Genomic DNA, 24,172 nt, shown 5'->3' on the forward strand with positions numbered 1-24,172 from the left:
ACAGCCTACACTTTAAACCTCGAATGTGTTGAGCAAAAATAAATAATCCGACAACGGTTTTTCATTCGCGCCTCACTGACTCGATCGATTTCTCTTCGTCGATTCTCTCTCTTTTGCTAATAACTTGATCAAAACAAACTATTGCCCATTGCGGCCATTTATAGATTCTAACCATTTATATGATTAGGCTTATTTTCAGCGTACGCGCATTACAAATTTAGATTGAGTTTAAATAAGGGCGAAAGTAACATGAGAGAGTTCTCTTCATCGACTCTCTCTTCTTCAAATTAAAGTGACAAGATGCAAGTATGGTTGCACTTTTTGGTCATAAATCGCTAGGTTGGAATGCAATCTAGCGTCTGAGTGTAAAAAAGTTCGATTGAATTTGCATTAATTTTTTTTTGTCACTTAAATTTGCAGAAGAGAGAGTCGATGAAGAGAACTCTCTTATGTTACTTTTGGCCCTTATTTAAACTCAATCTAGAAATGTTTGTTCATAAAAGTGTACTCAATAACGCCAGTGTAAATTATTCATCAGTATGTGGTCTGTTTTTATATCTGTGGGTGGGTGCGTGGTCTGTTTTTATATCTCCTTTACGAATTTACGCTGCAGCCGAGGTTAATGGATACAACAGAACTTTCGTAGACAAATATCTACAAAAACACAAACGCAATAAAACACCGTCAGAACATAACAACGCTGGAGCCAATAACAGGACAAACAAAAAGGATTAGCCTACCGTTCTACCCTAAAGAAAACAACCCAATAAAATCTAAACTTCAACGACATGGATTGCAAGTAGTGCACAAAAGCACCAACACGTTACGTGAACTACTATGCAATCTGAAAGATAAGGTTCCCCGAGATGAGCAGTCAGGAATTTGTGAAATTCCGTGCAGGGACTGTCCAGCTGTCTACATAGGTCAGACACGTCAGAAATTAAAAACCAGAATTAGGGAACATAAGAATGCCGTTGACACAAACAAACAAAACGAATCCAGCGTGGCAGTTCATACAGCGAGTAATCACAACATCAACTGGGAAGAAGCGAAACTGCTCAAATGTGTCAACAAATCTTCGCATTTGAATGCATGGGAGTCCATGTTCATCACAGGGTCGAAAAAGCAATTGTCACATCGTGTCGCTTCGACCTAGCAGACTTGGACGATAGAGTAACTTCTCTTCTTTTGGACGTATACGAACAACGAACGAACACAGCGCAGTCAGTCGGACATTGTCCAGAAGATGGGCTAGATCTCGCCCGAAACCGGTCGACAAAAGGTAATTTTTTAAATCTTTTCTTGACGATTACATATACTGATTTATCGACCGTATTCTATTAATAACTTGATGATTTTGTGGCTATATCGGTCTCTTTCTACTCATAGTATAAGGGAGTAGAGATCAAAGTGGATAATGAAATGATAGATATGATAGAATTCGCTAGGTAGCGAACAAGTGTGAAAATTTTATAGAAGGTGAAATTAGGCAAGTAGGCCTTGTATTGAACGAATACATCGAATGCGTGAAACTTCTGCCGTGCGACCTGTGCTTTTAAACAGATCGGCTTGGTTGGTAGTTCATACCACCTTACCAAGACTGGCAAAAGTTTCAGGTACCCGACTGCCTATGTATTGTTCTGTTTTCATCACAAATTCTATCGATCGGTAGCTTGTTTCGGAATTCGCACTCCGTTCCTAGGGGTATGCCTATATCGCGGCGTGTTCTTCCTATTAGCTTTTTCCTATTGGTGCTGATATGCATGTGAATACGATCGCCTTGACTGAGAGTTATATGGACATCTATAGACATATGGAATCACAATACAATACACTTTTAAATGAACTTGTTACATTATTATTATTATTACTTTATTATAGAGATTTTTAACCCTAGGCTGGTTCATCTCTTAAAACTTGTTACATTGATGTAATGTTTGCTTTCCACAGGTCCAATGCCCATAACACTTACCATATATTGACGTAATGATCAATTATGATACAAAATGCACTCCACCGATATTCTTGCTGTCAAGAACACGGCGACGCTTTGTGTACTAAATAGAATATATTGTGTGAAAGGGATAGTTTTGAATTGTGTTCAAAAAGAAACGGTTGATAGCGCTGCAACATCCGTAAGGCTTTTCGTGTCTCTGTGCGTGTTTGAATGCCGTAGCTAGTATCTCGACGATTCATGAGTGAGTCATGAAGTGGCGTAATGTTCCATGACTGACTGCGCGACGGTGGTGACACGAGGAGCAAGCCTAACTGCGCTGTAATGACGTTGCCCCTAACACCGAGGAACAGCAGTATCCAGATAAGTCGGTGAGACCGTTTCAAACTACATTTTCTTTTTTTTTCTCAACTGCAAACATTAATAATGACAAGAAAAATGGTAGAGTTTGTCGATTCTATCATTTTCCAGGATTCTTTCAATAAATGGCTGTGTATGTGTAGACTAGACTAGATTAGACTAGAAAATGCACTCCACCGATATCCATATGGCCATATAGATGCATACTACCAATTTCAATATTATTTATGATAATTTATGTTATTCATGCCTTTAATTCATGATTCTGTTATAAAATGTGATGTAATTCTAGAGAAAACTCGTTTTTTTTAGAGGATAGGCCCTTTAAAAGGGCGTAACTCAAAAATTCGCCCAACGATGATTTTAAAAATTTGTTCTGAGGTGTAGAATAGATAAACAAATAGAAAGTTTTCCTCAAGCCGGCAAACGATTCGGTCACAGATTTATCGCCCATTCTCGATCACACGATGACCAAGCCCATCCTGTACACGATGCACGTGAACCCACCCTGCAGGGCAGTGGAACTCTGCGCCAAGGCACTGGATCTCGACTTGGAACGGAAGGTGGTCAATTTGGCCACCGGGGATCATCTGAAACCGGAATTTGTCAAGTTGAACCCTCAACACACCGTACCGGTGTTGGACGACAACGGAACGGTGATTTGCGAAAGTCATGCAATTATGATTTATCTGGTGTCGAGGTACGGCAAAGATGATAGCCTGTACTCGAAAGAACTGGTCAAGCAAGCCAAGTTGAATGCTGCTCTACACTTCGAAAGCGGTGTTCTGTTTGCTCGTACGCGGTTCGTGTTTGAGCCAATAATCTTCTTCGGTGGAAGTGAAATTCCAGCCGATCGGGAAGAATATGTACAAAAAGCCTATCAACTACTGGAGGATACCCTGGTGGATGACTATGTCGTCGGCAACGCCCTTACCATTGCAGACTTCAGCTGCGTATCAACGGTTTCCTCCATAATGGGAGTCATTCCGATGGACAAGAACCGATACCCGAAGATCCATGCCTTTTTTTTTTTTTTTTTTTTCCTTCTAAACCATAGGGGGATAAATCTGCTCATCAGACACCCTAACAGGAAGGTTAGGGTAGTGTGGGGATGAGGCCGTCTTCTACAATGCCGGTAGAAGCCAGGACTACTCTCTCCTCGACCCACTAAAACACATTCCTATGGTCGCCAAACCCTACGTCTCTCCGGAACCACCAAGAAGGTATTGCTTCAGAGAGGGGCTAGTGCATATCGCACCCTCAAGGTTAGCTGCCGTAGCCTAGCAGCAACGAACATCGATGACTCGCACTGGAGAGTCCATCACGATAGCATGCTGGCGCTTAGCCAGTTTCCCGAGTGGTCCTCGCCACTCCCTTTGTCCTCGGAAGGCGGGCAGGGTCAACCCCGCCCGCGCCCTACTGCTGAGCGGACATCAAGAACTGATGCCCACATGCAACCCGATCTGACCTGCCCGCAAAGGAAGGGTATCACTACCCTTCAGGCCTTATCAGCTGCATCCGTAGGTTGCAGACAGCAGGGTCTCACCTACCCCGACCCTTGCCGGGGACCCCTTTCCAACCGCGGGCTCAGATCCAACCCAGTAGACTGACGCCACGACAGCACCGCTACCGGGACTTCCTCTCCGCGGCCACTTAATCGCTGTAAGGGTGGATCTCGACCGCAGGGCACCGGTATGACCTACGAAGCCGACTTCGAACCCCTGGACCACCTCTTGTACTGCATCTGGACTAGCCATTCTCCGAGTCCACGCGCCACCTCCTTTGTAGCTCCCAGACGATATGGGTGATAGCCGTTGAAACGGCATTCCAGCTAATCTCATCCCTACACATTCTCTGGACCAAGTTGTCCGGAGTTGTGTCCTCCCCGCATGTGGCAAGCATGCGGTCACGCATTGTGCGAAAACGCGGGCACACGAACAAAACGTGTTCCGCCGTTTCCTCTAAACCATTGCACACTGGGCATTCGGGAGAATCCGCATGCCCGAAACGGTGTAGATACTGTCGGAAGCAACCATGACCTGTAAGGACCTGTGTCAGGTGGAATGAAACTTCCCCATGGCGCCTATTAATCCAACTATCTACCCTCGGTATCAACCTATGGGTCCACCTTCCTTTGGTGGAACTGTCCCACGCGCGCTGCCATTTGACCATAGAGGCCATCCTGACAGTCTTGCGTATGCCTCTTGTGCCGCGCATTTCGAAGCACTCCATATCCTCACTGATAAGAATGCTGATGGGCACCATACCAGTAATGACACAGAGAGCGTCGTGTGACACGGTACGGTACGCGCTTGCAACCCTCAGACACATAAGCCTGTAAGTACTTTCCAGCTTCCGTCGGTAGCATTCAGTACTTAGCGCGGTACCCCACGCCGGGCCGCCATACCTAAGTATGGACGTAGCAACACTAGCCAGAAGCTTGCGCTTACTGGCGTACACCGCTGAGCTATTGGACGTCATTCGGGACAGTGCCGCAATAGCTGTGGAGGCTCTTTTACAGGCATAATCGACGTGGCTACCGAAGGTAAGCTTATCGTCGATCATCACGCCCAAGTGCTTGACAGAGCGCTTCGACAGGATAGTGCACTCTCCTACACTGATCTCCGTCTGCTGCGCCGACTGCATGTTGTTAACAACCGTCACCTCTGTCTTGTGGTGAGCCAGCTCCAGTTTTCTGGACCGCATCCACGCCTCCACAACCTTGATCGAGTGGTTGGTAGTCAACTTTACCTCCTCGATCGTTTCACCGTAGACTTCGAGCGTAATATCGTCGGCAAATCCGACAATCACCACTCCCACTGGGTACTCTAACCTCAACACCTCGTCGTACATGACATTCCATAACACCGGACCCAGGATGGAACCTTGCGGGACTCCTGAGGTTATGTGAAAGCACTTCCGACCCACCTCCATGTCGTATACTAGTACGCGATTCTGGAAGTAGCTTCCGAGAATCTTGTACAAGTACTCCGGTATCCCCAGACGCAAGAGCGCATCAGCAATAGCAGCCCAACTGGCGCTATTAAATGCATTCCTTACATCCAGAGTCACTACCCCGCAAAAGCGAATTCCCCTCCTCTTAGGCTCGAGTGCTTTCTCGGCGGTTTTTGTAACCGACAAGATAGCGTCTACGGTGGACCTCCCCTTCCGGAAGCCATACTGGTTGCTCGAGAGACCATTTACGCCCTCAGTGAACTTCAACATTCTATTGAGGATGATCTTTTCAAGCACCTTCCCCGCCGTGTCAATCAAGCATATTGGTCTATATGCCGACGGGTCTCCGGGTGGTTTCCCCGCCTTTGGCAATAGTACCAGGCTCTGCCTCTTCCAAGCTTCTGGGAAAACTCCCTCGTCCAGGCATTTCTGCATAGCAGACCTGAACATCTCGGGAGCTTCTGCAATAGCTACTTTTAAGGCCAGGTTCGGAACTCCGTCCGGACCTGGGGCCTTACCTACGCTAAGGGACTTAGCTATCCCCGCAAGTTCCACATCGGTGACCATTTCCTCATCGCCAGCCCCAGTCCCCGGCTGTCCTACGAAAGGAGGCCAAGGACTAGGATCATGACGCGGAAAAAGTCCTCCAATGATCCCCTCCAACATCTCTGGAGATTGCTCTGTAGGAGCCATCACACCTCTCGTCTTGGCCATAACGATCCTGTAGGCATCACCCCACGGGTTCGTATTGGCACTCTGACAGAGACCCTCAAAGCAGGCCTTTTTGCTTGCTCTTATCTCGGTCTTGAGCGCGGCTTTTGCAGCGGCGAACACCACCCGCCGTTCGTTTCGCTCTTCCTCTGATCGTGCTCGCTGCATCCGCCGCCTAGCCCGTAGGCAGGTGCGGCGCAGGTCCGCAATCGCGTCGGTCCACCAGTAAGCCGGTGGCCTCCCATTTCTAGGGTGGACTCTCCTAGGCATGGTCGCATCACACGCACGTGAGAGCACCGCCACCAGCTCGTCGCCGTCTAAACCGAGTAAGTTTCGCTCACGGCGGAGCGCTTCCCTAAATACCTCTTCGTCGAAGTATGATGTCTTCCACCTACGAGGGCTTGGCCTTGGCCTAGCCGCCTCTTCTTCTATCCGCTGTCTGCTGTTGTTGTAGTCGATACTGTAGCGAACCGCCAGGTGGTCGCTGTGAGTGTAGCCATCATCTACTCTCCAGTTCGAACTACTTGTTAGGCCAGGACTACAAAAGGTCACGTCAATAATTGACTCCGCTCCGTTTCGACTATAGGTACTCTTGGTACCGACGTTAGCCAAGTCGACATCTAAGATGGCCAGTGTTTCTAGCAGGATCTGACCCCGCTGGTTCGTGAAACGGCTTCCCCATTCCACAGCCCAGGCATTAAAGTCACCCGCTATTACCACCGGCCTTCGCCCTGTTAGCACGGTCGTTAAGCGGTCCAGCATTTGCGTGAACCGCTCGATCGGCCACCGCGGAGGCGCATAACAGCTACAGAAGAAGACCCCGTTTACTTTGGCGACCACGAAGCCCTCACCAACGAAGTAGACACCAACTCCTGCACGGGGTATTTACTAGTGTGGGACATAAAATAAATTCCAGTTCCTGTATGATTTTTTGATGCCTATTAGGTCTAGTATTAACTGTACAAAATTTCAGCGCGATTGGTGAAACTATATTTTAGCGCCAACGATTTCAATTTTACATGGGATTTAGTATGGGAAAAGTTAGTTTTACAATCAAAAATTCGGTGGAGCGTCATGTTGATCTCTAAAAATAAATGAACCCACTTACCTCCTAGAACGGATTACAATAAAACTTTTGTTCGAAGACCGCAAAGCGATCCGACGTTTGTGAAAAAAGTTATTTAGCAAAAACAATTCGCCCCCACAACGAGTGGCTCATTGCATAGTTTTTTCTAGCAGCACTGCAAGCATCCGCCTGCTGCTATGTGTGTGCGACAAATGCACGGCGTGTTGACTGGCGGCGGTCGCGGCGGTGCACCGCCGTGTGGAGAATCAAAGGGGGTGACGACGGAAACGAGTTGACTCTTTCATTGAAATGCAATGGTTTTCAGTGAACGACGTCACGTTTGCATATTATATCGACAAGTTTTCCTTCGCCACACCTCTGACAGCCCACATCAGGTGTGGGGACCGCAAAGCATCCTAAAGAAAAGCGGATGTCATGCGTAAGGATTTCTTTTTGAATGAATTTTTGAACTTTGAGGAACATTTGAATAGAAACAAAATAAATGGTTTAATTGATTTTTTTTCGTCTTGAATATTGCTCTTCACAAGGCCCTTAGATTGCTGACCATGTCAGCCTTGCTTTGCTGCTTATAAAATGAACTGTATGCTGCATCAGACAAATACGTCTTTTTGAAACATTACGCTTGTATTCAAACATCCATATCAGAGCTCCAACAGATCATGAAAAATGATTGGTCCACTTCACTGAAATCATAGGCATCATTCAAAAAGAAATCCTTACGCATGACATCCGCTTTTCTTTAGGATGCTTTGCGGTCCCCACACCTGATGTGGGCTGTCAGAGGTGTGGCGAAGGAAAACTTGTCGATATAATATGCAAACGTGACGTCGTTCACTGAAAACCATTGCATTTCAATGAAAGAGTCAACTCGTTTCCGTCGTCACCCCTTTGATTCTCCACACGGCGGTGCACCGCCGCGACCGCCGCCAGTCAACACGCCGTGCATTTGTCGCACACACATAGCAGCAGGCGGATGCTTGCAGTGCTGCTAGAAAAAACTATGCAATGAGCCACTCGTTGTGGGGGCGAATTGTTTTTGCTAAATAACTTTTTTCACAAACGTCGGATCGCTTTGCGGTCTTCGAACAAAAGTTTTATTGTAATCCGTTCTAGGAGGTAAGTGGGTTCATTTATTTTTAGAGATCAACATGACGCTCCACCGAATTTTTGATTGTAAAACTAACTTTTCCCATACTAAATCCCATGTAAAATTGAAATCGTCGGCGCTAAAATATAGTTTCACCAATCGCGCTGAAATTTTGTACAGTTAACACTGGACCTAATAGGCATCCAAAAATCATACAGGAAAAAAAAAATTTGTTTCCCCATATACCCGTGTCCCAGGCTAGTATTTACCCGTCGTCCATATCGCCGCCATTTTCCTGGTCCCATCCGAGGCCCAGTTGCCGTTGCCGGCGGGTACTCGGTATGGGTCCGAAATGATGGCTATATCCGTCTCCCACTCAGAAACCGCCTGACAAAGCAGTTGCTGAGCCGCATCACAGTGGTTCAGGTTCAGCTGCGTTACCTGCACTGTGATTTGTTGCTCACTGCGGCTTTCTTAAAGGCCGGGCACCCTGGTTGGATCGCTTGAAGCAACTGCCCTACTACCAGGAGGCAAATGGGGGTGGAGCTGAGGAGGTTGCGAAATTTGTGCTGTCTCAGAAGGAGAAGAATGCGCAGAAGGCCTGAGAAGTTTTTGTTAAAACTACAAAGGTAAAGTTACAAAATATTTGTTTTGCAATAAATGGTTAAGACGCGAATTATGCTGCTTTTTCTTATGTCACCGAAAAGAGCCAACCCACATAAATTAGTAAATAGAATGGCGTTTCAGGTTTTGATGGTATATTTTATTTTATAATAACGGTAAATGGAGCACCGTAGTTTGTAGTTTGTAGTGCACCCCCTGACAAAAATCCGTAGTTTCGCCCATGCCTGGCCGCTTCAATACTTTTAATGCTTCTTTGATACCTTGCAAGTATTGATAATGACAAGAAAAATGATAAATGTAATCGATTTTATCATTTTCCAGAATTCTTCTAAGTGATGGCTGTGTAAGTGTAGACTAGACTAGACAAACCCGGATACAAATGTACCGAAGATATCCATTTTATTTATATGTTTTCTAGAAACATTGATGCATTAACCTTCATGTACCCGACCCCCGACTAGCATTTCGTCAATTTTTATCCGATTTTTTTGAATTCACCCTCAATCGATCATAAATTGGTGCTCTTTTATTATACTCAGGTGGCCATGCAATATCAAGAACCATTCCGGGACTATTCCGGATTGTGCTAGGGTCAGGGGGTTGCCAAAATGGCTAAAAATGATTATTTCGTTTATAATTGTGTTTGAACCATCGATTTTCGGCGAAATTTATGTTGCAAACAGTGATACACAACAGCGATAACCAGATTTGTATAAGTAGACCCATCCGGATCCCTGTGACAGATTCTGCGGGCCCTCATTGGAGGCACTTCTGGTTTTCAACCTAAACATGCCGTGCGACATATCAATTTTCATGGTTTCGAATGACTGAGTTAGAAACGATAGACTGAAATCTGTATCAACTAATATGGCCACCCCGGAATATCTAACACAGGTTCTACGAGGGTGTCATCGGGTTTCTGGTTTGCAATCAAAACATGCCGTGAGACGTATCAATCTTCATGATTTCGCGAAAACAGGGCAGAAAACTTGGCTGACGTATGTATCAATTGATGTGGCCGCTTTGGAACACCTGGAACTGGTTCCGTGGGGGCCTATCAAACACAATAACACACGAAATAACCACTTTTGGCACGGGAATATTCTCACGAGCGAGCGTGAGGTGGTCGAGAGGTGGCGGCAGCATTACGATGAACACTTCAATGGCGACGTTGCAAGCAACGAAGGTGGCGCAGTAACAAATCTAAGAGTACGTGCGCAGTACGAAAGATTTCCAGCCGCTAACCTCCAAGAGATTGAAGAGGAGGTTAGTCGGTTGAAAAACAACAAAGCCGCTTGAGCGGATCAATTACCAAGCGAGTTATTGTCGTCGCGGTTGAAACCCGAAGTTTCCTCACACCCGACAATCGAATTTTCTCAAAATCTATAGGTGAAACCTAACGTCGGACGTAGTGCGCTGGACAGCGGACCTGGCATTCTATCCAGCGCACTGTGCCCGACGTACGTCCGACACACGGTTTAAGAGAAACATCGATTTTCGCGTGTCAAAAATTCCGATTTTCAACTGCACGAACAATACTAACACACGGTGGAGAAGCACTGGTGACAAGTTGGATTGCGGGAACTATCACGCGATCACACTACTGAGCGCTGCCTACAAGGTACTCTCTCAAATCAACGGAACAGATGTTCGCCATCCGCCAGGTGTTGCAGAAATGCCGCGAATACAACGTGCCCACACATCACTTGTTCATCGATTTCAAACCGGCCGAGAACAGCTATTGCAGATTATGCACGAATACGGATTCCCGGATAAACTGATACGATTAATCAAGGGCTTGTTCACTAACGTCATAACGCTTGAGGGGTGGGTGGGTGTCCTTCATGGTGATACAGCTCGAAGGAAAAAAAATCTTCCCATACCAACAATGTTACGAAGGGGTGGGTGGGTGCCAAAATAGACTAATTTTGGTGTTATGATATTTGTGAATGAAGCCCAAGGCGACGATGGATCCAGTGATGTGCGTAGTTCGAGTATCAGGAACACTCTCGAGTCCCTTCGAATCTCGCAGAGGGTTACGGCAAGATGATGGTCTTTTTCGTGTTTGCTGTTCAACATTGCGTTAGAGGGTGTAATAAGGAAAGCGGGGATAAACACGAGTGGGACAATTTTCACGAAGTCCGTTCAGGGCGGAAACAAACATCCGACTGAAGAGTGAAGCCAGGCGAATCGGATTAGTCATTAATGTGTCGAAGCAAAGTACATGATGGCAAAGGGCTCCAGGGAGGAATCACCGCGCCCGCCACCCCGAATTTCTATCGACGGTGATGAAATCGAGGCAGTTGAAGAATTCGTGTACCTGGGCTCACTTTTGACCGCCGACAACGACACCAGCAGAGAAATTCAGAGGCGTATTGTGGCAGGAAGTCGTGCTTCCTTTAGACTCCGTAGAGCTCTACGATTGAATAAAGTTCGCCGTATCAGTCTAGTAGTCCTCTATGGGCACAAAACATGAACCCTACGTGCAGAGGACCAACGCTCCCTTGGAGTTTTCGAACGGAAGGTTCGCGTACCATCTAAGGTGGAGTGCAAATAGAAGACGGGACTTGGAAAAGACAAATGAACCACGAGCTGCATCAGCTGCTGAGAGAACCAACCATCGTCCACACCGCGAAAATCAGGAGGCTACGGTGGACGGTTCACGTCATCAGGACATCAGGTAGCAACCCGACTAAAATGGTTCTCGAGAGTAATCCGACCGGTACAAGAAGACGTGATGCGCAGCGAGCTAGGTGGGTCGACCAAGTGGAGGACGATCTGCGGACTCTACGCAGAGTGCGGAACTGGAGACAAACAGCCATGGACCGAGTGGAATGGAGACGGCTACTATGTACAGCAGAGGCCACGCCGGCCTTAGCTTGATTGGTAAGGTAAGTAAGCCATTTGGCAAAATAGATCCCCCTGACCACAGTACAATCCGGAATATCTCCGAAATGGTTCCGGATATTGCAAGGCCACTTGAGTATAATAAACTTGCATCAATTCAGGATCGATTGAGGGCGATTTAAAAAAAAAACGAATGAAAATGTGACGAAATACCAGCATTTTGAGAATGACTTGTCGGGGGTCGGGTACGTGAAGGTTAAGCACACACTGATATCCATTTTATATCTGTGTTTCCTAGAAAAATTTGGTGCATTTTTATGCACAAGATCGATAACAAGCACCATCGTAGTATCACAATAAAAAAAGCAAAAACAAAGTATCCACCCCGCAGTCGTAAAAGGAGAGCCCATTGAACCGGTGTAGGCAGATTTCATTCAGTTAGGCACCTGATTGGAATATTGGGAAGTTTTTTTGTAGAATTAAGTGATCTCGATAGTATTAAATACTTCCGGTTAGTGTTTTGCTTAGGTTTACCAAGTGCATACAATTGAACACGTATCCCTTAGATACTACGTCTACTGAAATCTTAGTTCATATGTTGTTTAACTCTGTTCTTCGACAGCTTTGCCAGTTTTCGAGGCCTACCGAGTACCGATTTATCCGGAGAACATGGGAGGCATCTTCACCTTAATAGGTGTTGTAGCTATAAGCGCCCTGTATTATATATCACTACGGCTCAATTTAAATTATACAAGGGTAATATTCGTGCTTCTCTATTGATACTTTCAAGGGGAGCAAAAATGTTGCATTATCCTCACGAAACTCGAACTCATTGAGAGAATCCAGCAGAACATTCGCAACGCAGCTCCATACGCACACCTTAAAATTAGTTATTATACCTACTGATTTTTTTTCTCTTTGGCCTAGTCGTCCGACTCAAGCATACACCACAACCAGGAAAGTAATATCACGACCTTTGCAGCTGAGGCAATCAACCCTACTCGTAACGAGAAAACTTATTTAATAGCGAACAATCGAAAAAAGCAACCATCCAGCAGTGAATCGCTAAGATCTCCTAGTGTCGGATCGGGTGGAGCATTAGAAGCGAGGCCGGGTCATAACATACCCAAGCCGGATTTCTATACGAAATAACTTCCGAAAGTCACGAGCTGTAATAAAATCCTATGTGTCTTCCGTGGCCATAATGGCACATTTTTCCGTCAGTCAATGTGAGTTGGAAATACAATAATGATTTAAATATATACGATGCATCCCGGTGTTGTTTAGTATCATCCGAATTCTGAACATATCTATCAGTGACTATCACTCTTGGGGGACGGAAAATTCCAAATTTAGTTTTGATTTTCAATTAACTCAACGTACATATGGGTAAATTATTGGTTAAATTGGGAAAAAATCCACAGGTGAGATTTGAACTCACGACCCTTATTCGCTAGACAAGTGCTTTACCATCTAAGCTACCGAGCCAATTAATGACCCATCATTTTAGTTGTCATAAGGTAATTCAAATCTCGTCGATCTAGGTGACAATAGGAATTATCGGCAGGTTTGTTCTCTTCGTCATGGGGGATTTTTGTCAGCCAAATTGCCTGAAACTTGGCCATATAATTCAGCTTAGTTGAGAAGGATCGTCGAACCGATCGTCTCAAAAATCGTCACAAGAATGACCCTTCCACCAGCTTCCCGAAACGCTCAACTCGTCCAGTTTCACCCGTCTCTTTTCCTCCTTATTCTGTCTACATTCTCACACTTTCTCTTTCTTTCTTCCATTCACAAGTCACCGGAAACCTTTTTTTCTGTCTGCCGATTTCAGTTCAGCTTCCATGTTTTGGCCCTTTTAATATTTGCCGTATAACAATAGCCGAGACCCGACCCAGCAACAAGTCTAAACTACCTGGATCTAGATGAACCCCTCAAGATATAATTATTATTTTCAGCGGGGTGAGAAACGTCAAATTCGTTTCTCTTATTTCCATTCATGTTGTCATTTCTATTCCAATTGGATTACAATGCATAGCAACCACTACTAATCAGAATGTTTGTTTTGATTCCACTTTTCCCTGTTTTTGACAAGCATTTACTTCATTTACTTCAGTAAAGCTAGTAGTGATTGGTAGTGATCTTATCACTTTCTTTCAGGTGGATTAAGGAGAAAGTTTTCAAAAGGTGTAAACAAGTAAGTATTTATTTAATTGCTTTTATTTATTTTATTTGCATCACCGTACTCATCTCATATTCTACAATATGGTATACATTATTACTCGAGAGATACTTGAGCTCTCGCTATCTGATCGAACTCATTCTCTGTACTTCATACATAATCGAAAGGTAGTATTACACTACTACAACACCTCTTCCCTTAAGAAGCTAACGTATGTTTGTTCTCAAAGCTAATTTATCGCAAAATCCTGATTTATAAATATTCTATTGATCAATTCTGACGAACATTTAAACACTTCATTTAAATTAGATATTCAGAGTCTAAATAAAATAAAATGACGTATTACAAAAGCTAAAGCATAATAACAAGTTCATTAAAACTTTGAACCGTTAAATTATCACAATACAATGTATACAACGATATTCCAATCTTGACATGGTCTGTGTTTGGTGCAACCACCCTACAATGATAACATAAAACAAGAGAACTGGTCGTCCATTGAAGTATGTATCTCATCAACACAAACTGCACATCCGAAGAATAATAATATAGCACTATCGCTCTCCACCTTCCTTCAGCGTCGAAACAAGTCGGTTGCAGCATGGATAACGATCTCCGGCCTTACTGGATGTTCTTTACACACCCAACAAGAAACCATTTGCTACATTGATAATTCTGTTGGTATGTATCTATCGTGTCCTGGATCTGCTCACCATTCAATGTCAATATGCTTGTCGGATTCTCACACCCATTGCTCACCGCCGATTATGAAGATGAAAATGCGACGATCACGTTCGGGTCGGCGACGTCGGCGTTGCGCTGGTGCTGAGAAACATCTCGGGCTCGGGTACTCATGCTCAATATTAGCTCAGACTCAACAAAATGTTACTCAAAGATAAAGGCGCACAAAGCTCACCGATGATGATATAGTCTGAGGTACTCATGCTCATCATTAGTAAAAGGAACAAACAAAAATAGAACAAAAAAGGCAAATAAAAGTCAACAGGAGACTTGCTGGACAAAGACGAATCATATGCGATTTAAAATGGCCTATTAAAAAAACAATGTTCTATAATGAACGGAGCTTGTTCTGATAAAATGAGTCAGTGTAAAAAAATGCCTTAAAAAATTTCGTCAGGGAAAAAAAAGCGTTTCTATATCAACCTCCTGAACGAAAAAAAAAAAACACAAACAGATGCCGCTGTGCAAAGTATAGCGTATACAAAAATGTACCATACATAGTACAAAAATTACGCGGAAAAAATACGAACAAAACGTTGCAAATCTTTTACACAAAATCACGCGCAATCAATAAAAAAAATGCACACTAAAATCACGAAACAATTTACGCACTACAATGCACAAAAAAACCATTGATTGATGCACCAGCGAAAAGAAAGAGAAGTTTTGACATCCAAGCGGTGTGCCGTTTACATCCATCGACCAATCAGCGACGAGGATCTCATCGGCGGCACACCGCTCGGATGTCAAAACTTCTTCTTCTTTTCGCTTGGTGCATCAATCAATTGTGTTTGAAAAAATATTGCAGCACAGTGAGTAAAAAAACACCAAACACAAGGTACATCACAAAAAATTTAAAAAATGCACAAATCGCTATTCAAACTTATTGCACAAAATATATATAGTAGAGTGGGTCATCGTTTATATGGAAAAATGAAAAAATCGATGGTATCCCATCAGATCAAAGATTTTTTGATCCCATTTCAGGACCCAAATAAGTGTGCAAAATTTGGGCACGATCGGTTATGTCTACGTTTTGCGCATCGCGTATGAAGTTTGTATGGGGTTTTACATGGGAAAACACACATTTTTGCATTTCTCTCACAACAAGCTCGTATTTTTCTAAAACCATGTAACCGATAAAGTGAAAACATAGCCTATACTCCGTCCATGGTAGAGGATGAGCACGATGATGTTGATGTGTGGCTCTTGTACCCTTTTCAGTCCGATTGAGTGTCCATTATGAGTTGCCGTTAGAGCTACGACCGCAGAAGAGAGTCAGTGCCCGCCGTACACGGAGAGAAGAGCAGCTGATGAAAAATTCCAAGTGTCGGGGCTGGGATCGCACCCATGACCATCCACTTATGATTCATAAGTAACGAAGTGAACGTGTGACCACTGCGCCATGGATCCCGGCATAGCTTTACATCATCAGCCAAATTTGTGCTCACTAAATACTAAATACTAAACGCTGCTGAAATACCTCCAATTGCTATTGTGATGTTCTCATAACATTTTGAAGAATAACATAGCAATAACAATTTTAAGTATTAGGCCACGGGTTGTTCTTTGCATGGTAAGTATTTGTAAGGTATTTCCTTTCTGCTCGAGTGGTTTTGAAGTTAAACACATTTGGCAACCTTATTTGGAATTTTCCATCCCCCAAGAGTGATAGTCACTGATAGATATGTTCAGAATTCGGATGATACTAAACAACACCAGGATGCATCGTATATATTTAAATCATTATTGTATTTCCAACTCACATTGACTGACGGAAAAATGTGCCATTATGGCCACGGAAGACACATAGGATTTTATGACAGATCCTAACTTTCGGAAGATATTTCGTATAGAAATCCGGCTTGGGTATGTTATGACCCGGCCTCGCTTCTAATGCTCCACCCGATCCGACACTAGGAGATCTTAGCGATTCACAGCTGGATGGTTGCATGTTTCGATTGTTCGCTAGTAAATAAGTTTTCTCGTCACGAGTAGGGTTGATTCGCTCAGCTGCAACGGTCGTGATATTGCTTTCCTGGTTGTGGTGCTGGTGGTATGCTTCAGTAGGACGACTAGGCCAAAGAGAAAAAAACAGTAGGTATAATAACTAATTTTGAGGTGTGCGTATGGAGCTGCGTTGCGAATGTTCTGCTGGATTCTCTCGATGAGTTCGAGTTACGTGAGGATAATGCAACAGTTTTGCTCCCCATAAAAATTTACAATAGAGAAGCTCGAATATTACCCTTGGAAACTTTAAACTGATCCGCGATGAAAAATAATACAGGGTGCCCAAAGTTACAAGAGCTATTAAGGTGAAGATGCCTCCCATGTTCTCCGGATAAATCGGTACTCGGTAGGCCTCGAAAACTGGCAAAGCTGTCGAAGAGCAGAGTTAAACAACATATTAACTAAGATTGCAGTAGACGTAGTATTTAAGGGATTCGGAAGTATTCAATTGTATGCACTTGGTAAACCTAAGCAAGACACTAACCGGACGTATTCAATACTATCGATATCACTTAATTCTTCATATACTTTCCAATATTTCAATCAGCTGCCTAACTGAGTGAAATCTGCCTACACCGGTTCAATGGGCTCTCTTTATATGACTGCGTGGGTGGATACTTTGTTTTTGCTTTTTTAACGTGATATGACGATGGTTCTCCTTATCGATCTTGTGCATAATAATGCACCAAAGTTTCCAGGAAATATAGATATAAAATGGATATCAGTGTGTGCTTAACCTTCACGTACCCGACCCCCGATAAGTCATTCTCAAAATGCTGACATTTCGTCAATTTTCATTCGATTTTTTTTAAATCACCCTCAATCAACCATAAATTGATGCAAGTTTATAATACTCAAGTGGCCATGCAATATGCAGAGGGGTCTATTTTGCCAAATGGCTTACTTACCTTATCGATCAGACTAAGGCCGGGGTGGCATTTGCTGTACATTAGTGTGGGTCATCGGAACCGTTTTCTCTGATCAAACCTTTTTTGGTTCCGTTTCGGGTCCTGAGTATCTCTGCAAAATTTGAGCACGATCGGTTGCGTCTACACTTTGCGCATTTCAATTGAAATTTGTATGGGATTTTGTATGGGAAAACATACTTTTCTGCTGTCATAAGTTGAAAAAGTTTGTCTGAAACTTTTTAACCGATACTATAAAATGATAGCCTAAGATGTTCTGAAAAACTTTGTTGAAGACCGCAAAGCGATCCGATGCTTGTGAAAATAGTTATAACCAACGAACCGCATGCATGTGGTTGTGTTTTAACATGTAAAGGAATAACAATAGCAACCAAATCATGCTGTTTTGCCAAGCAATGCCAACGCTATAACTTTTTTCATAAGCATCAAATCAATTCGCGGTCTTCGACAACGTTTTTCAGGATACCCTACACGCAAATAAATCCGTTCCGAAAACTGTCCACATCCAGTCACGAATTCCAGATCGAGCGAGAACTTAATTTACAAATATACACCGTGATTTAAAATCACGATATCGAGAAATCTGTTCCACGCCTTGCACGTAACTTCTGAGTAACGCCTTACGAATAACAATTGCAGAACAAAAGTCACAAGAACGTGATCTGTGTTCCAGAAGCCGTGATTCAAATTCACGGCTTCGGCAACATAGTTCATGGTCTGCAACAGATTGAGAGGCCCAACAGAACAAAAATCACGGGGCCAGGAATTGTGTTCTTATAATCGTGATATCATTCACGGCACCGAGAACATAGTTTATGATCTATAAAAGAATGGTATGCGCTGTCTGAACAAAAACCATGCAATTTGAAATTCATTTTGAAAATGAAATTTGAAATTCGTTTCCGAAGACACACTTCATGACAAATACTAAGAATTGTTCGATTTTCAGAGATAGCTTATTAGAAGGTGACCTTAATATCTAGTCTTGCAATGAATTTGATGGTTCTATATCGTAGAGGAAGAATCTGTTCACAAATGTTGTTAATCCCTCAATCGCCTGAACTGTTCTATTCCAGCCATCATCTAATTTGAAATTGCGAAACTGCTGGGCATAGACATAAGGCTTCATCCGTTTCTGGAAGTCATATTAGCACCTTTGCATCGTAGGTGCTCCTCCTAAGTCTTGGCTGGAATTTCTAGAGAAAAATGAGATGGCTGATCGCTGTATACTCCACGCACAGGTTGTTAAATTTTCAGCATTTTCACTACATTATTCAAATCAATGGTTCATAACTTTCATAATTTAAATTTTACAAAAACGTTTAACGGCAAACAATGTTTATTTTATGCGATTGTTGTTTAAAAAGATTTTCGCTCAGAGCTTCATTCTGTGATCTGATGATTGTGCCAGAACATTTGTCCAACGATGTGCATGGGAGATAGAATTTTCTGCTGGATGAAGGTTCTCAAATCTAGAATAAAATAATTACAAGTAATGTTGGTAATGTCCTATAAAATAATTGTATATTCCAATCAAAAATATACGAAAAATAAGCTTACCACTTCTGTTTGCGAATTGCTCGTTTTTTTTTTATTTATTTTTCTATATCGATGCGTTACAGAAAGTGACAGCTACATATAGCCGTGAACTTTGTTTTCGTTATCGAGCACAACATCACGCGTTTGGAATTTCATTATCACAAAACCAGGAGCTCTGTTCTTGCATACTGAATCATAACTAGTTTGTTGATGTTTGGAAACAGATGTGATCTTTTGTCCCTGGATTCGAGAACAAGTTCACAGAAATGAGTTGCAACAAATCACGAAAATAAGAACTATATCACGAAATAAAGCTGACTGTCTGTTCCAGTTGCCATGATTTTTTGTTCACGAACCAGAACGGATTTTCGAGCGTGTAGAAAGTGAAAGTAGCATAGAGGCAACCAGTTCTATATAGTAGAATTAGAATAGAATACATTTAGGCGCTGTAGAAAGTGTAACTGTAGCTGTCAATTTGTAATCGCCCACGTAGTGCTCAAATAGAGCTGTAAATAAGGTTTAGTGGTTTAGAATAAAATTCTAAGAGAGTGTGTACCTATGTTGGCTTTTTCGGTCTAGGGTCAATCTAAACGGCTAGTTTTCAGAAAGCCAATATCTGTACACTAGTAGTATTCCGGTCGAAAAACACCTAAAATTCTAAGAGAATTATCTGAATATTTTGAAAATGTACTATTGAAAGCGTGGATGCATTTAAGAAAATAAAAGTAATTTCCTTTGAATTTAGGAATTTTTCAAAAATTATTTTAAAAATTTCTTTGAAACGTTCTTATAATCTCACAAAGTAAGATTGAAAGTTTTTCGTAAGCAACCTAAAAAAACTCTGAGGGGAACCCGGGAGCAATCCATGAAGAATCATGGAGTAAACCAAGTAAGAATCTCAAGAGAGAATCTCGGGAGGAATCCCTAAAGGAAATCTGTGTTTATTGGCGAAAATCATGAAATAATCTCGGGAAAAATTCATGGAAAAACTCGGAAGGAATTCCAGGAGTACTCTTTGGAAGAATCCCGAGAGGAACCAATGAAGGTATCTCAAAATGAATTCCGGAAAACAAATTTTAAAGGACTGCTGTTGGAGGAAATTAAGCCAGTGCGCGTTCAACGAGCTGAACATTCGTGGCATGTCTCGTTTTGATAATCGCACCTAGCTTACTAATTAACATGTGTCAAGTTACTTTCCCCAGTGTATGTAAAAAGAGCTCTTTGGTTAAGCACTAACAGCCTTTTGGTTTTAGAAGCATTTGGTGTTATGAATCGGTTTAACTGATTGCCATTTTTGACATCCATCCAATTGGATATCACCTCCTGCTCAGTCTAGCATTTCGTTTCCATTTTTATTGTACAGTAGGCATCAATACCGCAAAATGACGGACTTGGTGGTCTAGTGGCTACCGCTTCTGATTCATATGCAGAAGGTCCTGGGTTCAATTCCTGGCCCGTACCTTTCCTCTTACTTTGTATCTTTCTATCTCTTTATCTCTTTCTCTTGTCTACATATACAATTCATGTATATTTATAAGTTCATAGCCATCGCTAGAACAGAAACGGGTTGAAAAAGCAGTTTCCCTTCCTTCCAACTTTCTTAGCACAGTGTTAATCTATCATATAACGCCTACGAGTTATGCAATCAAGCGAACTGTGACGCGCTTCTTAAGAGTAATAAATACACTAATCTTTCACCTTACGACTGGCATCTACGCACCAATGTGTGAACCCTCTGCCAACCATATCCCACCCACACTCAGACATCCGCATGAATTTGTGCTGATGCAGAGGTATGTTCCGTCTGCTGTGTATACCAATCAAGCTCCCAAGCTTAAGCTCAAGTTTGATACCTACCGCAAAAAGGTTCTAGGATATAAAACTGTAAATTGAAACCTCTTCTAGCAAGCTCGCCTACCATTGTATTGCCTTCAATGCCACAGTGACCATGAATGGAGTAGAATTCTTGAAATCCCAGGAGGTATCAATGAAGGAGTCTGAGGAGAAAAACCAGGAGAGAATCCTGGAAGGAAGCTCTAAAGCAATACCGGGAGGAATCCCGGGAGAAATCAATAAAAGGAATAGTGGATGCTTTTTTTTTATTTATTTATAAAGATTATAAGTCAACAGGTTAAAACACCCCGACGAACAATGGATTAACCCTGGAAATAATCCTAAAAGGAATCCTGGGAAAATGCCGAATGAAATCGCTTTAAAAACCGGGAGAAATCAATGGTGAAATTCCGCAAACAATCCCTGATGGGAATCTAGTAGACATTATATAGAAATTCCTCAAGAATTTACGTGAGAAATCAATCAAGGAATCCCTACAAGGATCCCGAAAGGAATCCCGGGAGAAATACCTGCAGAAGCCCCGGGGGAAACCTTGAATAAATTCTGGAGGAACTCGTGAAGGAATCCCGGGAGGAATTCGTGGAGAAATTCCTGAGAGAAATTCCATGAGTAATTGTGGAACAACATTCTCTGGAGGAATTACAATATGAAACCTGGTAGGAATCCTAAAACGAATACATGGAGAATTACCGGGAGGAATCGCTGATTATTTTTATATGTAGATAAATGCTTGCGGAAAGCCTTGTCTACATACCACGGTATTCGTGATATGAATTACCTATATCAAGTGGGTAGTTCACTCCCGACAAACTCGCAAAATGTGAGTTCTTCCTTCGGAAGGAAAGTAAAGCGTGGGTCCCGAGATGAACTAGCCTAGGGCTAAAAATCTCGTTAATACAGATAAAAAAAAGTGGGTAGTTTTTAACTGGACATCTTTTCTAAACATGAATTTTATACACTGAGATGCAAAATGGTGAGTCGATAACGAAAGTGTCCAACATAGCACTGGTCCTCACAAGTTCCTACCCCATACTTCCACGGGTAAAGCGATGAAAAAGACCTACAGCTAAGGGTTGTGTGCTTAGCTGGTAGTGCAGCCTTGAGCCCTGTTGTCCTTCTGACTTCAGCTAGATTGAGGAGGTACGTCCCGAGCGTCTGTTCACCAAGGAGGTGCGGCTCAAACAGCGTCTGTTCTGGCATCCAGCGGCTGAGTATTAAATGCTGCTCCACCGGAAGCTATACCTAAGGTGGCATAGGGGACTATAGGCCAACAACCTATGTTCTCGAAACCCAAAACCGTTACAGAAACCGAAAATGAAAGATTACGAACTGATTCAACGGCAACGACTTTTAGCTATACTTTGGCCTACGAGGTGAACACGCTCCTCGCCACCATGGAGTTGGTTTCCTGCTCAGCGCTCACGCCCACGTTGGGCTCATGAAGTGGGAACCTATTAATGAGAGGATAATTGTAGCCAGATTCAGAACACGGGTTCGAAACCTCACCATGATCCAATGTTACGCGCCAAACGATGCTGCCGAATTGCAAGATAAAGACAACAACGAATTGCAAGATAAAGACAACAACGAATTGCAAGATAAAGTTGACTACAGTCAACTGAATGGTTCCGGAGAAATGAGCGAGCTGTTTGCAGGGTTTTGTGGCAACAATGACATGGTGATTGGAGGACGCTGCTTTCCTCATCAACCAGTGCACAAAGTGACATGGGTTTCCCGTGATGGCATCACGGAAACAACAAATCAACCACATGTGCACCAGCCGAATATGGAGACGGAGCTTTCTTGATGTGCGGAACATCGACCGTAGTTGCGTCCGACCATCGTCCCCTAATCGGCGAGATCCGGCGGCGCAGTGCTAGGATCCATCAACAGGAGGAGAAAATCGGGCGCTGGTTCACAACACGCCGACTGGAAGACGCTGCGGTGAAAAGGTCCTTCGTCGAAGAGCTGGAGAACCGTCCTGCGGATATTCCGGAAGGTGGAAGCGTAGAAGATCAATGGAGCGCCATTAAGAACGCCTTCATCGCCACCGGCGAGAATAATTTGAATAATTTGGGTGGGCTATGAACTCGGAGAAGCAGAGGATCACAGATGATACCTGGAGGAAGATAGAAGAGCGAAGGAGCACAAAAGCCGCGATAGAGCGAGCGAAAACACGAGGAGCCAAAGCCGTAGCCCGTCAGCGCTATGTGGCTCTCGCAGTGATACGCTCATGTAGACGGGACAAAAGAGCGTGGGCAGACTCCCTAGCCGACGAAAGCGAAAAAGCCGCAAACACCGGCGACATCCGTCTCCTCTACGATGTCTCACGTCGTCTTAGTGGGACTAGGATGAATGCTACGATGCCCGTGAAAGTCACGCCTGGACAGTTACTGATCGACCCGGCTGACCAGTTGAAACGCTGGTTCTAGCTCTTCGGAAACCATTTTCAAGTGTCGGCCACGCCATCAACGCCTCAGCATGTTTCGCCAAGGGTTCGACGCAATACCCGTGCCAACACCGAAGCTCCATCAGTGCAGGAGATAGAAACAACCATTCGTTGCATGAAATCGAACTGGACCCCGGGGGCCATCGCATATCTGTCGAGATGCTCAAAGCTTACTCCGTACTTAGTATCTGCACAACTGCTGCAACATATGGGAAACCGCGACATTAGCGGCCGACTGGATGCAAGGCGTCTTAGTAAAGGTACCCAAAAAGGGTGATCTGACTGTATGAGATAATTGGCGGGGCATCATGTTACTGTGTATCGTTCTCAAAGTCCTCTGCAAAGTGATCCTTAACCGGATACAGGAGAAGATTGACGCAACTCTCCGACAGTAGCTACATAGTAGGATTCCGTGTTGGACGATCCTGTGTGGACCATACCGTCACGCTCCGTATCATCCTGGAGTAAATCAATGAATTCCAAGAGTCTCTGTATTGATTACGAAAAAGCTTTCGACCATCTCAATCACGAAAACATGTGGGAGGCCCTCAGGCGCAAGGGTGTCCCTGAGAAAATCATCGGCCTCATTGAAGCACAGTACAGGGCATTTTTGTGCCCGGCGTCTTGTCCGATATCATCCAGATCGTTGCTGGAGTGAGGCAAGGATGTATACTATCACCGCTACTGTTTCACATCGTAATCGACGAGATCCTGGTAGGTGCGATTGACCGTAAACCAAATCGTGGACTGCTGTAGCAGCCCATTACCATGAAGCATCGAAATGACTTCGAACTGGCTGATGACGTAGCTCTCCTAGCTCATCGGCGCTCTGATAATGTATATTAA

General features: G+C 43.6%; 2 protein-coding genes and 2 long non-coding RNA genes across 4 annotated transcripts in view; 2 read left to right on the forward strand and 2 right to left on the reverse strand.

Annotated features, from left to right (window-relative positions):
* Nucleotides 1-24,172, reverse strand: part of LOC109403726 (sodium-dependent transporter bedraggled) — a 358,384-nt gene that overhangs the window by 93,162 nt on the left and 241,050 nt on the right. The window lies entirely within an intron of this gene.
* Nucleotides 2,733-8,815, forward strand: LOC134289747 (glutathione S-transferase 1-like). The gene is made up of 2 exons (XM_062856187.1): nucleotides 2,733-3,334; nucleotides 8,644-8,815. The coding sequence occupies exons 1-2, from the start codon at nucleotides 2,782-2,784 to the stop codon at nucleotides 8,757-8,759; spliced, it is 669 nt and encodes a 222-aa protein (XP_062712171.1). The 5' UTR covers nucleotides 2,733-2,781; the 3' UTR covers nucleotides 8,760-8,815.
* LOC134289758 (uncharacterized) lies at nucleotides 11,475-12,915 on the forward strand. Its single transcript, XR_009998651.1, has 3 exons — nucleotides 11,475-12,136; nucleotides 12,248-12,381; nucleotides 12,553-12,915. It is a non-coding gene; the product is annotated as an uncharacterized LOC134289758 (long non-coding RNA).
* LOC134289757 (uncharacterized) lies at nucleotides 16,277-17,809 on the reverse strand. Its single transcript, XR_009998650.1, has 3 exons — nucleotides 17,043-17,809; nucleotides 16,794-16,927; nucleotides 16,277-16,623 (listed from the first exon to the last, which is right to left on the reverse strand). It is a non-coding gene; the product is annotated as an uncharacterized LOC134289757 (long non-coding RNA).

This window comes from Aedes albopictus, chromosome 3, assembly GCF_035046485.1.
Source record: "Aedes albopictus strain Foshan chromosome 3, AalbF5, whole genome shotgun sequence".
Classification (NCBI taxonomy): Eukaryota; Metazoa; Arthropoda; class Insecta; order Diptera; family Culicidae; genus Aedes; species Aedes albopictus.